General features: G+C 47.0%; 2 protein-coding genes across 18 annotated transcripts in view; one reads left to right on the top strand and one right to left on the bottom strand.

Annotated features, from left to right (window-relative positions):
* TSC22D1 (TSC22 domain family member 1) overlaps positions 1–4,416 on the bottom strand; it is a 115,608-nt gene extending 111,192 nt beyond the window's left edge. For 9 of the 17 annotated variants that reach the window (XR_014819500.1, XR_014819498.1, XR_014819501.1 and 6 more), the window contains exons 1-2: positions 3,755–4,416; positions 234–3,314 (exon numbers count right to left, since the gene is read on the bottom strand). Coding sequence is in view for 8 of the 17 variants with exons in the window: in XM_021065613.2 (XP_020921272.2) it covers positions 234–3,136 (2,903 nt within the window). In the remaining 9 variants the exon portion in view is untranslated. Of the gene's footprint in view, positions 1–233; positions 3,401–3,754 lie in introns of those variants that run through there. The other 8 variants (XR_014819505.1, XR_014819504.1, XM_084981805.1 and 5 more) reach the window with 2 other exon arrangements.
* Positions 3,330–6,621, top strand: LOC100523690 (uncharacterized). Its single transcript, XM_084982441.1, has 2 exons — positions 3,330–4,286; positions 4,947–6,621. The coding sequence occupies exons 1-2, from the start codon at positions 3,330–3,332 to the stop codon at positions 5,145–5,147; spliced, it is 1,158 nt and encodes a 385-aa protein (XP_084838567.1). The 3' UTR covers positions 5,148–6,621.
* The last annotated feature ends 10,185 nt before the right edge of the window (positions 6,622–16,806 follow it).

The raw sequence follows: 16,806 nt of genomic DNA, 5'->3' as shown, positions 1-16,806 counted from the left end.
TATTCTGTTGAATCCTGTTTACATATTGCTTATACCATTATACCATTTCCTATCCAGCTGAGGCCATTCCATTAACTCTTGCTCTAGAAAACTTACCAGAAAAAAATGCGTTTTCACACATAAAAAATGAAAAAGTATGTAATGCTTTCGACTAATCTTATGCACATACATAGCTACTGAATGGATTAACTCTGCATCTGTTGAATGTCTGCAGAAACATGGCATGATCTTACCTCTCATCCTCGCCATCCACCAGGGGTGTCGTCAGCGGTAGCACCTTCAACGGGAAAAGAGAAGCAGAGGCTGCTAGGCTGCTGCTACTCCCATCTGAAACTGCTGACATTCCCCCACTGTCACCACTGATAGTCTGAGGTAAGCCAACTAAGGAGGGTTCCGCTGGGCGCCTGGCATCTTCAATTTGGCTTCCAATTGCCTGAGCTAATGATTGTGCAGAGAACTGAGTAGAACTTAGTGGTATCTGTTGTGCCAAAGGTAAATTTATATTGGATGCTATCAAGGGAGGTTGACTAACGCTTTGAACCAAATTACCATTCTGAGTGGCAGGGGCTTGTGCTATATTCTGTGATGGAACCAAGTTTGTTGGGGCAGAAGGCATTCCAGAAGGGCCAGTTGAACTAACCTGACTGGTAACAGAAATACTACTAGCAGAGGGCAAAGAACTAACTGCGGGCAACTGCTGCGAAACAATTCCTTGAGCTACTGACTCTACTCCTGGTGGCTGGGGAGGCACAGTTAACAAGGTACTCTGGGGTGCAATGACCAGTTGTTGAGGAAGGCTTGAAGCACTGGTCTGAACTCCCTGATGAAGAATCGCAGCTTGAGCAGGTGGAACTATGTGTGATGGCGGAGGAGCACCTTGCTGGAGAACTGCAGGTGTGACTTGAGGGGAGGGCTGCTGCACTGCTGCAGGTATACTTGCTTGTTGACCAATATTTGCGATTTGACTCCCAGGAGGCACGGCAGAGACTGCTGTTTGAGCCTGGCCCACAGGTTGGCCAGATGCCCCCGCAGGTTGTGCTTGGCCGGCCGCGGGCTGCACCGGCAGCTGGATGCTGGGCGGCTGAGCCAGAGGCATCCCGGGGGCTCCTGCTGCCACTCCCGCAGGGGCAGGCTGGCCAGAGGGCACTGCTGTTTGAAGAAGCGGAGGCTGCACGTACTCGGAGGGAGGATTCGGAGTCACTGTCGTACCGTGGCTTGGGGCCATCTGTGTAGAAACGGGGGGCGGCTGCTGTCCATACTGGAGCTGGTGGGGTGGTGCGCCTGGAAGGGGAGCCTGCACTGCAGGGGCCGCCGGAGAATACGGCAGTTGGGGCTGGGCCAGGCTGGAAACGGAGGGCTGCTGACCCAAAGCTGGAGTTACGCCCACCACACCAACAGGTGTTGGCTGGACACCAGGCGCAGCGGGGAGAGCGGCCTGCACAGGTACTGGCTGGAGACCCTGCTTCTGCTGATAGCTCAGTTCTGGAGGCGGAGGCTGTAACTGCACTTGCGAGACCTGGGGTTGGGAAACACTAGGCGGTACGCTACCCGCTGGGAGGCTCTGGGCGCCCACGCTGCTGCCGAAGTCCATCGGCGGAAGGGCCACAGCTTGAAGGGCCGCTGGTGGTGGCGGCGGCGGCGGCTGCTGCAGCTGCACCACAGCTGGGGCCCCCATCTCGCCGCTCCCCACGCTCTCCGTGTAGTGACTCAGGGTGCTGACGCTGCTGCTCACTGAGCTCCCACTCGTGCTCTCCCTCTCGGAGGTCACCTCAGGCGGGTTTTGTTTTACAGTTTCCACCGCTTTGTTTATCACCACCCCTTCGGCAGGAGGGCCGGCGTTTTCCTTCTCGTAGAACTCGGTGCAAGTCCATCTGCCTTTTTTAAAAGGCTCCGAACTAGAGTCTAACTTTACCACTCGGAACCTCGACGTGTTCACTGCGGGTTGCTGCTGCTGACTCGAGCCCACCGTCACCCCCGCAGCGGCGCTGGCAGCGCTGTTCACCGCAGCGGAGGAAGAAAGAGTACCATTGCCCATGCCGCTCAGGAGATTCACGTTGACACCACCGCTCGCTATAGGCCCCACACTCACGCCAGCAGCACTGGGAATACCGCTGGCACTGACATTAGCGTTACCAAGCATGCTGCTGGTCACGCTGGGATTAAAACTACCCACGGCAGCAAGGTTAACGTTATTCATCGCACTAGTGCCAGGGACAGAATTGATACCTATACTGCCCGTCGTACTCGAAGCTCGGATACTAGGCATGACGGGGGCAGGCGAGCCACCCGATGATACAGCAGAAGTTGGAGCAGCGGGCATAACAGTGTCAGAGCTTCCAGTTGTCGAGAGTTTTCTGGATCCGGGACTTGAGGGTGGCCCTCCGGGAATGGATGTACTAGTCACACCGGCATGGGATGGATGGTGGTGCCCGTGGTGGAGGTGGTGCCCATGGTGAATGTGATGGTGGTGATGGAGGGGGTGTGGATGAGCATTCCCATTGATCACAACATTCTGTTGTGGAAGGGAAGGCAAATGAGGCTGAGGAAGGTGGGGCTGGTTGGGAGAGACGGCCCCAGGGGTCTCGGCTTCCTGGAAGTTATTGAGCGTCTCTTCCGAGGAGCTGCGTTCGGGCTCCCCTAAGTCAGTAGCCCTGGAAAGTGACACATCAAGGATCTCGGAAGAAGACAGATCTTCCGTGTGCGATTCATCCAGATCATCGTAGCTCTCGGTGTCCTCTGCGATGCTGTTGTTAGAGCTGATGCTGGCGGAGATCTGAGCCGGGGTCACGCTAGTTATCTGGAAGCCACTTTTCTTTTTCATCTGGGTTCCGCCTGGTGCAAGAGGCTGTGCCTGCAGCTGAGCCTGCGAAAGGAGGTTCAGGCTTTGTGGAGGCGGAGGCTGTGGTCCCGACAGAGAAGATGCTACAGGAGGTGGCGGCTGGAGCAGCGACGGAGGCGGAAAATCCTCGGAAGATGGGGCACTACTACCAACGCCGGTACCTGCTGCACTGAGAGCAGAGGCGCTGCCACCGCCACTGCCCCTTCGAGGGAACATTGCCGGGTGCGCCATCTTCCTAGCACTAATGTCTGCAGCGGCCGCGGCCGCGGCGGCGGTGGACTCGGGCGGCTGGTGCATTGTGTTGGGGACCGGGGGGCGGAGGAGGCGCGAGCAATTTCCTTCTGCACCGTAATCTTTGTGTTCAAGACGCCCGGGGAGGAAAACGGGACCTGATGCTCCACCCGGCGCGATTCCTCCTTCTCCTCCTACTCCTCCTCAGCCGAGGGCGCCGGCCGCTGCTGCCTTCGAGGGCGAGCTTCGGGAAGGGAGGATGAACGAGGGTGAACAGGGCGGCCGAGGACCCGAAGGGGGTACCCCTTCAGCCCTTCACCATTCACTTTCCCCTCTAGCCTCACACCCCCCTTTATATTCCGCTTCACGTGGGGTGCGGGGCGGGAGGGAGGGGGAGAGCAAGGGAGGGGGGAGGCTAGGGGAGGGGGCGGGAAAGCCGAGAAATGCCCACCTTCTCCGGACAACTCCGAAGCCACCTCCACCCCTCCTCCCGCCGCAGCGGCGGCGGCGGCCGCTGCAAAACCCTCCCGGTGGCTCTGCACGAAGGCAGCGCCGAGCGAGTGTCGCCTTCCCCTCGCCACCCCCAGCGCCGCCGCCGCCGGCGAGCCCCGAGCTCAGTGTCGCTCAAACCTCCCCTCCCAGCCCCGCCGGCCCCGCTCGGCCCTCCCCCCACGCCCCGCGGACCCTTTCAAACCCCCTGGGCTCGCGGCGGCTGCTGCTCCCTGAGGAAACGCTGGCCGCGGCTGGGGCCGGCGCGGCGAGGCTCGGAGCGGGGCGGCGGCGGGGCGCCCGGTACGGTGAGCCCAGCAACGAGGCGCGGGCGGGCGCGCAGAGACGCCGGGTCCTCGCGGAGCACGGCAGGGGCGCGGCGGCGGCGGTGGCAGCGGGAGCCCAGGGACCGCTCCATCACTGGCAGCCATGGAGCCCGAGCATTTTCCTCCCTCCGGGCAGGCGCCTCGGCTCGGCACACGTCCTGGGGGAGGAAGGGGCCGGCGCCCGAGCCTCCCCGAAGGGCGGCGGGACGTGCGCTAAGCGCCGACGGTGCGAGCCGCTTCTCGTCCTCTTCCTCCGCAGCCGGCTCGTCCTCACCCCGCTGCTCCCGCGGCCCAGGCAGGAGGGGGCCGCAGGCAGCGGCGACGACTCCTTTCTCGGCGGCGTTGGTGGCCAGACAGGCTGGTGCAGCGACTGCAGCCGACGCCGTTCAAAGGAACGAGAGGTGGGGTTGGTCGGTGTCGGCGAACAGGGCGGGTGAGTGGGTGGCTGCCGAGGGAGGGCGGCGGGCGGGGAGGGGGCTGCGGTGGTTGTTACTAGTGCTCTTCTCCGGCTCCACCGTATCCGCGAGTCTCTCGCGGCATCGGCAGAGGAGGGACCAGCGCCCGAGCGCAGAAGGAGGAGGGGCGACCGCCGGCGAGAGGAGGCGGTGGCGGTGGCGGGGGGAGGGGGCAGGCTGAGGAGAAGGAGGGAAGATGGCGTCTGCGCATGCGCCCCGAGGGCCGCAGCCATAAAGCCGGATCTGGCGGCGGGTCTTCGGGCCTCTCCGAGCTCCGGGTGTCTCGGCGGAAATTGCCGAAGGCTGGCGGAGGCGCCGAAGCCGCCGCCGGCGGCGGGGGTGGGGAGTTTCGGCCGGGGGAGCGAATCCGGGTCGGCCGGAGAGATTCTGCCTGATGGGGGTGGGGCCGGGTACGGGGCGCGCGCAGGTTAGGTGTGTCCGCTCCTTTTTCACACGCGGCCGGCGCGCGCGCGCGGGCACGCGGCAGGAGAGGGGGCGCGGTGGGGAGGGGCTGGCGGAGGCCGCTGGAGCCCCGGGTCTCGGGTGTACGCGCCCTGGGTGGTGTCCCCCCGCCTGCGGAATGGGTAATGAGGCTTTTCTCCGCAGCAACAGCATCACGAGTTTCAGTTCCCAGGAGTCCGCCGCCGCCACGACATGAGTCAGGCTTTCTTCTTCGGCGCGTGGCGAAGCCCTCCTCCCCTTCGCCACACCTGGGCTCGCCCCCGGCCCTCGCCGCCCTCGCCCCCTCGGAGGATGCCCCAGCCTGGTGCTGCGGGGTCGCGGAAGGCCGGTGGCTCCTCAGGATAGGCGCTCCCTTTTGTGCGGTGCAGTTGCTGCTGCCGTGCGGTCCCCTCGTCCTTCGACGGGCAGGGACGAGCCAGCCGGGCAGATGTTGCAGCTGTTTGCAGTTAAATGCCTAGGCTCTTCTCTAGAGAGGGGAGCGTTTGCAAGCCATTGTTTCCTGGAGGGATGCAGCAGCCCAGCCTAGTAAATAACCGATCTCAACAGGTGGAGCTTACCTCCAACCGGGATATCTTCTAGTTTAATTGTCCAGGCTGTAGCCCCTGCAGGTTTGACCTAAAAGACAAAGTGGCCTAGTCTTTGTGGCAATACAAGTGCTGTGATAAATGAATACTACCTTTTAGAGGTAGAAAAGAAAGAAAACCATCTGCGATTCAAGTTTAAAAACATAAACAAAATAAAAACAAAATCCTGCATGGGTCCGAGCATAGTTCTACAGAAGCAATGTTAGCTTTGATTGGAGGCAATTTACTGGAAGTTGCTTCCCTGGCATTACATGTCAAAACATTCTAGTTCTAAGCAGTTTTTACTACTGAGAGCCGTACATCTCGCCCAGGAATTAAAACACAGCAAAGTAATGTGGAAAACCTTAGAGAGAAAGGTTTTTTTTTTCTACTTAGGTTGTTGAGGAACTAAACGTTTAGGGTTAGACCTCTGATTCATTAAATCTCACAGACTAACGGATCTACAGTCCTGTTTCAGGAGCTTGGTAAAAAGTAGACGGCAGGGTTTCCATAGACGCCTCATTGGTGATTCAACATGTTACCTTTAGGTTTCTCTCAACTTTTCCCCTCATTCCATCCCCCAAAGGTTAGGAGTATCACTGTTGTTATATTCTTATATAAAAACACATCCTCAACATCCTTGTATAGCCTGTATCAAAATTTTGATCTTTTGTGGCAGGGGACTCCCAGAACTAAACCCAAAAGGAGGAGTAGGTGTTTTTAGTGTGGAGCTCCGGGCTAGGTATAAAGTAGGTGTTCAAAACATTGCAAGTGATATGGTGGTAAAAATCAAATACATTTGAAAAGATCGAACTTGTTTTATGATATTCATGAATTCATACATGGATTTTTTTTTTTTTTACATAACTGGCCATTTGTGTATTTTACACAAATAATCATTTCTCTTTTTAATACTACAATAGCTTTTGTTGCAAGTAACACAGCTGGTTCATAGCCACCATCCGTGGTTGAAATGCAACTCTGACATGCTTTTCCAACAGTTTTTGAATGGAAAAGAGAACATATCCTCACGAGTTAAAACTGCAATGGAATGTACAAAGGCAAAAAAGTGCTTCTCTGAGCTACACTGTGAAAGAAAATGTGCTCGATCTCCCCAAATGTTGCCTTAGGTCAAAGTTTTAAATTAACCCAAGCAACAACCCAGCACCCCTTGGGCCACCTAAATACCCACTGTGATTGTGCTGATAGGCTTCCAAGCAGAAGAAACACGTATAATAAAGTCTTCCATAGTTACAGAATGAGTCATTGTGATAATCCTGTAAAAGCAGATACTTCTGATACCCAGTGGTGATGAGTATTGTGTTGTGGGCTGTTTTGATGCTCAGAGGGTGGACATCTTATTTCTTTTAAAAGAAAGTTGTTGTTGTTTTAACTTTTCCAGGATAACGCAAGACATGAGGTAAGATATAAGAAAATACGGTCTTTTGAAATGTATTTCCCTTTTATTGGCCATTTCACCTCAAATTCCTGGTTAGGCTGCATTAAGTTCCACTGAGGTAGGAAGAGCAACTCTGCAGTTGCGGAAACCTGAGTTTGAAAAAATCGTCTCTCTCCCTCTCTCTCTTTTCTCCAGTTGCCAACCTATCTATGACCTGCAGTACATAGATATAAGTCCCTAAAAACAAGCAGAAGCACTTGAACAACCAGGTGTTATCATATTACCACCTTTTCATTTTCAAAGTCTGGATTTTTTTTATATATATTGATGTCAAATGCCTCTTGGCATATGCAATGAAGTCCTTAACTCCTTTACACCCAGCCCTTGAAGTTATCCTTTGTCTGCATTGCACCTGTTTGCATTCTGAAGGTGCAGTTCTGAATTACTCTCTATTGACAAAAAGATTAGTCCATAGTCCAGTGTTCACTTAAATCTCATTAACGGTGATACGGCAAACTAGCATGTATATTTAGCTATGTTTAGTGTTTTTCCTATTGTGAAGTAGAAAACTTCCTGGTCATCATAACACAGTTTACTTATTTTTGAGAACTGTGAAATAGATCACTATTTAAAATCAAGTACAGGAAGGGAATACTCCCACTTAGAATGCAAAGACAAGTATTAAAGAAAAATGTGTGCAGAAAATATGCCACTGATCCACTCCAGGAACTATTCTGGCTAACCAGTCATGCAGTAGTACTTATCTGTAACTTTTAAATGTCATCCAAAAAAAAAAAAAAAGTCAAATATTTTTATGATGCATTATAAACATGAGAAAAGTCATACATTTTGATATATGAAATTTATACCCAGGGATATTACAGAATGTTTATAAATCAATTTGTGCTCTAGAGAATTCTTTAAATAAGACGAGGGTAGCATGTGCTCTTTGACTTTTGTAACTTGCACAAAATACTTGTTTTGAAACTTTTCATTCAAATATGAATATCACTTTGCTTATCACTGATTCAATTTTGCATCATTTGTTAAATTTTCAATATAAATATGTTTCTGGTCAGCTCAATTTCTTATCCTCAAAGGAGACATGCTTATAAAACAAAAAAGTACAGCAATTTGAATTTATAGTTCAGAGGGCACACTGATGTACATTAGTTCATTAAATCTACCTTTTAAGGGAGGACGCAGTATCATTTTTCATTTTAGAGGTGCATGCTCACAGAGAGGTTAAATGACTTGTCCAAGGTTCAGACCTAAATCAGGGTCCTCAGGTCCTCTTAGTTTCAGATCCCAGGCCTCTGTGCTGAGGGATTTTTCTGAAAAAACAGCCTGACCTCTAGAGACTAGTATTTTTCAAAGCTCTTTTGGAAATTAATGAGTGCTCTTTTAATGCTTTTGAATGCCAAGGAGAATATGCTGTCCACACATAATTGCACACAGCATTTCTTCTGCATGCAGAGGCTAAAAGCCTTCTGCCATGTTTGAACCAATGTAAACATCACAGATGCTTCCATGGGCAGCCTCCTCTGACTTATGAATGTCTTCTTTTGGAGGATTTTCCCACAACCTAAAAAAAAAAAAAAATCACTTCTAACTTCTGCTCCAGAACTGTGAAGTGACATTGAAAAAAGAAATAATTTGTTAAGATTTTTTTTTAGTTTATCATCAAATAACCTTCTAGATCTCCCCAAATAGCATGCATTTATGCCTCCTCTCTACCGCACATTATTCTAAATGCTTTGTTTTATGTCCCTTAATCCTCACAAATATATACTGTAGGAATTATAATTACCCAATTTTGAAAATGAGGGACAGAGAGTTTGTGGACTTAAATCTTGACAAATAGTAGAACTACGATGCAAATAGCCCTGTAGTATAACCACCTCTTCCTTCACGGCTGCCCCCAGACACATTCAGTCAGGCTCCTGCCAATTCTAGCTCTCAAGTTAAATTTCTACTGAATACTCACGTTTTAATTTCACCAAAGAATCGAGGAGCATCATTTTCTACTGCCGCAGAGGCATTCTAAGGAAGAATGTACATTTCAGAGTGCCTACTATGGCTGCATAGGAATTGGACATAAATGAGCAGAACAAAGGCTTGATAACTTGGATGGTCCTTCACTGATCAAAACCAGATGTCAAATGCTTGGAAAAAAAAGGCATTAATCACACATAATTGAGGAATACTGTCTCTATAGGACAAGATAAATGTTTCCCCACTTTAGTAATTAGCCTTTATTGAACATGAGAGCCTGTCAAATAGAGACAATAATAACCTCGTCTTTCCAACACGTTCTAAGGACCCATTTGTTTTTTACATATTTTTGAATACTTGAAGTTATAGAAATAAACACATCTATTATTTTTCTTTGTGTCATAATTCTAAGAAGACCTCTGTCCTTCCACCACACAAGAAATACAAACAAATCATGGCAGCCAGCATTTCTTTATATTTAAAGATTAGGTTCACAAACACTTGGGTATGTGAAAGTCTCAAAGCTCAAGGGAAAAAGGATGGCTGTTGAAGTCATTCCTTACTGTGGGATTTTCCTTTAGTCATTCATTTTCTCCCTCTACTCTGAGTTATCTCTAAGAGAAGAAAACTGATAAAAAATAGTTTTTGGAAGTTCCCATCGTGGCGCAGCAGAAACGAATCCGACTAGGAACCATGAGGTTGAGGGTTCGATCCTTAGCCTCACTCAGTGGGTTAGGGATCCAGTGTTGTCATGAGCTGTGGTGCAGGTGTTGCTGTGCCTGTGGCATAGGCCAGCAGCTACAGTTCCGGTTGGACCCCTAGCCTGGGAACCTCCATATGCCGCAAGTGTGGCCCTGAAAAAAACCCAAAAACCGAGAAAAAAAAGTTTTTAGCGACGTATATTTAAATTGACATTTCCAGTTAATTGCATTGCAGAAGAAAAACAGGAAATCGGTAGTCGTAAAGGCCAAAATATTTTCTGACTTTCATACCTTTCAAGAAAAAGAAAAGAAAGTCTTCGCTACATGGAAGCTAGAGTCAGAAGCACAAGATAAAATCCTGTTAATAGTATGACCATACTGTTTATATATGGAAGGTGTTTATAAAATCTTCCTGGATGAATGATAGAACAATCAAAGGAGAAATGTTGGAATTTCAGAGAAAAGCATGACAGGGGATTTAGGAGAAAAAAGCCTAACAAAACTGATTTATTACATGCAATATAGACACACTTGTCAAACTCAAGAAAGTTAAATGTATAATTGACTCGGTCTCTTCACTGAGTTAAATATAAAGTTAATTGCAAAGATGCCAACAAAGCTTTCCATCGAAAACTAGAAGTGAAGGCCAGGTGCTTTCTTGCCTTTGTTATTTACAGACAGGAATGGGATCATAAGGATAATGCCAACTCAGTGGTTTAACTTGGGTGTTTTGTAAGAGTTTCTAAACACCCTCTTTTTCCGAGTCATAGCTGATACACAAAAAAAGAGGTTGTTAAATTACACCTCTATCAATGCATATTTTGAATGGAATGGGGGTAATACTCTATGTTACCCCCATGTCAATCCTAAATTATTTGATAAATAAAAACCAGGGTTTTGATGAATTGTCTTGTGGAGCAGTGGGTTAAGGATCTGAGGGACCCAGTCTTGTCACTGCGGTAGCCGGTAGCCCGAGTCGCCGCTCTAGTGCAGGATCGATCCGTGGCCCAGAAACTTCCCCGTGCTTCAGGCATGGCCAGATTAATTAATCAATTAATTAAACTAAATTAAAGAAAAACAAGCCTTTTGAAAGGAATGCTTCTAGTCAGAGGGAGCTTCAAAAAGAGCTGAGTTCTCTTTATTTTGTCAAGCGTGTGATTGGAACTCAATATGTACTCTTGTAAAGAATTTCTTAAATCTCCCTTTATTCAATAATATTGTCAACATAATTTATCACATGAACTTTCACTACTGAACGTTTCACAAGATGTTTCTGTAGAACATTAGGTTCAGAAATTCTGGCATTAGGAAACAAGCTGTTAAAATTTTGGTCAAGGGCATCCAGTGGCATTACATTTCCTTCTCGGTTTTACTTGATCCTTGTAAAATTCTCCTTGCCCAACCTAAGCTTATAAGAACTTGCTGAGTTCTCTTTTTCGAAGAACATCATGCCCAAAGCAATTTTGTTTGTTTGTTTGTTTGTTTGTTTGTTTGTTTTGGTAAGGAGTGAAGTTCAGTAAAAATGGTAAGATAGGAGTTGAATCTGCATCTCCTTTTCTGATAGCTTTGCTTTTGCTTAGGGACAGAGCATTATGTTAAATACTGTTTAGAACTGGAGTCCTTAGCCTTTGTAGATTCTAGAAATGCATTTCTTACGTCCTGGCTTAAGGAAATGGAGAATTTGAGTGCTTCTTCCACTCAGATGAGCTCCACAACTATTTTCTAAGAATCTGACTTTAGGAGTTCCCATCGTGGCTCAGCGGAAAATGAATCTGACTGGCAACCATGAGGCCACATGTTTGATCCCTGGCCTCGCTCACTGGGTTAAGGAGCCAGCGTTGCTGTGAGTTGTGGTGTAGGTCACAGGTGCGACTGGGATCTGGCATTGCTGTTGCTGTGGCTGTGGTGTAGGCCGGCGGCTACAGCTCCGATTTAACCCCTAGCATGGGAACCTCCATATGCCTCAGTGCAGCCCTAAAAAGACAAAAAAAATTTTTTTAATTAAAAAAAAGAATCTGACATTGCATGACTAGTCACAGAACTCATACAAAGACTTCGATGAATCATTTCAGATTAAAAGATCAATGTTTAAAGTCTGACTTAGTTAATACATCTAAAAAGAAATGTACCACCTGTCTATTAGTCAAAACGTCCATTGTGAAATACTAATACCAAGTGAGGTTCTGCTATTATTTTTGCATTTCGCCACATATGAAACATGTTTTCCTTTTGTTTATGATTGTGAAGGGTAGCAAGGCATGCCACCCCAAGATCTGCCACTTTGGTATATTAATATTTTGCACTGGAGCACTTTAAAAACAGCAATTGCAGGAGAGGCTTTCTCTGAACACCCCTTATCTGCCTAAAGATAGATTCTCCAGAAACTCAGTTGTCATAAATCCCCTCCCTGGGAGATTCATCAACCAGGGAAGATGGACCCATCACAGGAGAGGAGACCAGAAGTTGGCACCACATTCAGACAGGCTTCATCTCAAACTATCATCCCTCCCATCAGTTCTTCTAAGGGCCCATTCATTCATCAGTCCTAAAAGCCAGTTACTTGGCCATAAGACACCTACATCCCCCCTACCCTTTCCTATTATAATGGTATTTAATCCTAAATTTTAAACCACCTGGGAGAGTTCCTCATCTTTTCCTGATGAGGTTCCCAGGTATGCATAAGGTATACATGTTAATAAATATCTAGATTGTTTTTCTCTTAATTCGTAAGGCTTGTTTGTCCTTCTCAGTGTTTATTACAAAGGCCGCAGCGAAAAACTCACAAGTGTAGAAGGGGATTTAGTTTTCCTCCACTGCAATTGTCAGTGTAATAAAAACTGCCTTCTTTCTGTAACTGAGGTTAAAATAAAGAAGCCGCTTTGTTGATTATTATGGATGTCTTTTAAATTAAGTACATACTATTTAGCCTGGTATACAAGTGTTCAGTAAATTCTCTTTTCACGGTAATGATTCTGTAGCTGAAGTATATTGCCAGGGAATACATACTAATTGACTGCAAGTAGCACTTCTTTCTGTCACCACTTCTTTTGGAAAAACATGGAAATGTTGGCCCCGGAGCCTCTCAGATCTGTAGGCTCTTCAGAAGAAGCCAATCACCTTTTCCACCCAGCTCTGCATTATTCAAATGTCCCAAGAGAACAGTCTTTGGCACCATTTCTAAGACTCCATTCTAATAAGACATCAACTTAACATTCATCTTATTATAAGTGATACCCGATGAGTCACTCACTTAAGACTCGGGCCTTGGAGTTCCCATTGTGGCTCAGCGGGTTACGAACCCAGCTAGTATCCATGAGGACGCGGGTTGATCCCTGGCCTTGCCCAGTGGGTTAAGGATCCAGCGTTGCCAGGAGCAGTGGTGTAGTTTGCAAACGAAGTTCGGATCCAGTGTTGCTATGGCTGTGGCCTAGGCCGGCAGCTGTAGCTCTGATTTGACCCCTAGGCTGGGAACTTCCATATGCCCCAGATGCAGCCCTAAAAAGCAAAAAAAAAAAAAAAATATATATATATATATATATATATCGCTTTCTTTTTGGCGATGGTTTTGCAGCAGCAGTCAACGAATAACACCCCTTGCTATTCTGTCCACCCTAAATACATGATGAGTTGTATTTCATGAATAGGACTGCTGCAAAAACATGGAAGACAAAAGCAAGGGATAGGACATTGACTAATTTAAAACAGTCAACATTTCACAAAAACATATCAACAACCATGGCAAATCTCATCTGGATTATAATGCAAGTATTTTTCACCTTATCAGATTAAAATGTTTTCCCCTGAAAAGTACTTCAAGTAGAATTAACTAAAAGTATGTAATAACTGGTGGTCTGCTATCCTGGGAAGGACTTGAAAATGGGACATTCTCCTTAGATGAATGAGGAATAGGAAAGATCACATGTATCCAAGTTCCATGGCCTTACTTGACTCTCTCCTGCCTGTTCTTTAGGAGACAGAATTGCCTGTGCAATGGACTTTTATATATCAGTGAGTGCACAAGGAGGCACCCGTACCCCAGACCCTCACCCCCAGCTCAAAGGTATATTTATATCACCTTATTAGAAACAAAGGACAAATGGCGAGCAGCAGGACAACTTCATTCACGATTCACCGAAGGCACTTTTCCTCCAGGTTGACTTGAACGTGACCAGAGACTTCCAAGTCCTTACAAGCACCTTTTAATCTACCAATTAGACATAGGCACAATATGGATCTTTGTAAATAAGATAAGAATAATTTTAATGTGAAGTAATATCAACAATTTAGTTGAGAAGCCATGATGCCTCACTGATGCATGCATCTGCTGGGGAATGAGCATATGGCAGTGCCCCATACAGATGTAAAAAACCTGCAGTTATGGCTTTTTAGTATGATAATTGATTCTGAGAAACTGAATGACTTCTGTTGCTTGTCTTAATTTTTTGTTGTTGGGTTTTTGCTTTTGCTTTTTGTTTTGGCCAAGCCCTCGAAATGCAGTAGTTCCTGGGGCCAGGAATCTAACCTGTGCCACAGCAGCGACCCGCAGCCCCAGGAATGATAACCTGGATCCTTAACCCACTAGACCACTAAGGAACTCCTCTTTTTGTTTATTTTTTAGTGACAGACATTTGGGAGGAGAAAACCCTCTGTGTTCCTGGTGTATAACTAAATCTAGCAATATTACTATAAGATCAGGAAAATATACTAAACTCAGCAGAAAGCAGGGACAGTAACCACACAGAAGGATTCTTTTTTTTTTTTTTTTTTTTAATCTTTTTGCCTTTTCTGGGGCTGCTCTCATGGCATATGGAGGTTCCCAGGCTAGGGGTCTAATCGGAGCTTTAGCTGCCGGCCTACACCACAGCCACAGCCACTCGGGATCCGAGCCACATCTGCGACCTACACCACAGCTCTCAGCAACTCCAGATCCCTAACCCACTGAGCGAGGCCTGGAGGCCTGGGATTGAACCGACATCCTCATGGATACTAATCTTAACCGGCTGAGCCACAATGGGAACTCCTTAAGCTCCGTTTTTAACAAGGAAACTAGGGACTATTTAAAACGTTTAAACTTGGCTGGTCCTGTTCAGGAAAGGCTCCCATTCTCCTGAGTTGACTATGACAGTCTCAGGGCCAGAATAGCGGAGCCCGAAGTCTCTTGCACAGATTGAAACGCATTTTAATCCGTGGTTAAACTACTACCTTGTTATCTGCATGTGAATTTTCCATGAGCAGTTTGCATCCCCAGACCATCCTGAACCTCTCAGTTAACACCAAGCCCCATCCCCACGCTACAATATGTGCACAAAGAATGGGAAATCTTTTATAATTTGGCCTGGATCAAAAGGGGGAAAAAAGTCTAAGCAGATAAATCCATCGAGGGGGACGCCTATGTCTGTTATACTTTATCTACTATTTTGAAAGAACTCCATCTTTGCGTTCTTCTAATAGCAAAGATAATGACATGTCAATCGGTGTTCTCTCAGCGAGGTCTCTCTGCCCACAAACGCTTATTAAGGACTTGCCTAAATTGTAGCTTATTTTTAACATGGACCAGAAGCCTTGGCTAGTGCCTACCTCATGACAGAACATTCTAGAATGCTTATAATATCCATTTCCGTCTACTGTGTTGCATGTATACAGCCAGCAGAATTGTGAAATAACCGGCTTGTCAGAGAACAATAGGATAAGAGGTGGAGCAAGAACATAGGTAAGGGTACTGGGGGCATGGACAGAATTCTTCGAAGTCTGCCTGAGGAAAGAATTAAGCTAACACAGGATTCTTTGGTGCCTGCAGCTGGTTGGAAAGCCACTGAGAGAGATCTCCGGAAGACTGAGCAGAACTGCTCTCTTACCAAACCTCTTTGCATCGAAAGGACCCACCTTTGTCTCTGACGTGACTCTTGAAGTTTTTATTTGTCTGGGATGCGGAAAGCAGGTGGGCAGGAAGCACAAACTTCTTCTAAGTTCCGGCCATACGGAACTTAGACTCCTGAATGTCATTTTATATCCCTACCCTCTTCTCCTGAAACCTAAGCTGATTTCTTAATGACAGTGATCCTGACGAAGAGTTGAGTGGGTTGAATGATAGATACAGGCAGAACTATACTATGTAGATTCTGCCATCAAAAGTACATTAGGGGAGTTCCCTTGTAGCTCAGGGAGTTAAGAACCTGACTAGTATTGGTGTGGACATGGGTTCGATCCCTGGCCTCTCTCACCAGGTTAAAGGATCGGGCATTGCTGCAAGCTGTGGTGTAGGCCACAGTTGGGGCTCGGATCTGGCATTGCTATGGCTGTGGCATAGGCTGGCCGCTACAGCTCTGATTTGACCCCTAGCCTGGGAACTTCCATATGCCGGGGCTGCAGCCCTAAAAAGACCAAAAAAAAAAAAAAAAAGGCAAACCTATTGCTATTACATTATTTAGTAAGAATTTCCTAACAAGTTCTCTATGTTGCATATAGCAAATATCATATACATCTTAGCCCGAGTTCCTCCAAAGTAACGAAGTAAGAGACAAGGTTTGCATGCAGATAGTTTATTTACAAAAATGGGGTCAGGAGGCAGGAGCACCAGCAGGAGGGGGGGAAACAGGGAGGGAAGGAAAATCAATACAAGGATGTATTACTGAGTTCGCAATCACGGAGGAGCCTTAAAACACGCTTTCCAGGAGACAAAAGGGTTAACATCTATCGAATGATTTCCATTCTGCAGTGGTCAGGGGTGGTTGGAGGGACCTTAAACCCTCTGCCCGCCCCTGTTTTTTTGCATGATTGCAGAGCCTGGTCTGAGGGTGCTCCCCATCAATGTGTCAGGCGAGGCACAGTCCTATCACATTAAAAAAGTCACTCAGGGCCTGTGTGGGATCAGTTAAGTGGTTGAGTAAGAGATAGATGGGTCCAAGAGGAATTAGCAGAGGGCTCTGTTTATCAGGGTACTTCAGAAGTGATTACCACAATAGGAATTAGAGTATGATTTTCTAATTCTGATCAAATACCTTTTAATTTATAATTGATAGAGTCATTTCAATTTTCCAAGAATAACCTCATTAACACTTTTGAGAATACAGTGATGTCACTAATTCAAACTACATTAACCAATATGATTCATGGACTAAGAGCAAACTTACACTGGTATTACTTGTTTTTTGAAGAAAGGATATGCATAGAAATTAAGCGGGTAAACCTGGCTCTAAAGAGGATTTTTAAATATTTACCTGTACCATCACCTCTATACAGACAATGATATGTTGGTGGTTACCTTTAAAACTGGTCATAGTAAACATTCAATAATTATTCAATAATCACTTGCTGAAGGAATTAAAATTTGAAACCAGTGTTTTAGA

The sequence above is a fragment of the Sus scrofa genome, chromosome 11 (genome assembly GCF_054392235.1).
Source record: "Sus scrofa isolate SSC_HxYL_T2T_F1_AM1 chromosome 11, Sscrofa_HxYL_maternal_Yorkshire_Landrace_v2.0, whole genome shotgun sequence".
In the NCBI taxonomy this organism is placed as follows: Eukaryota; Metazoa; Chordata; class Mammalia; order Artiodactyla; family Suidae; genus Sus; species Sus scrofa.
This window is presented reverse-complemented; position numbering and strand designations above follow the sequence as displayed.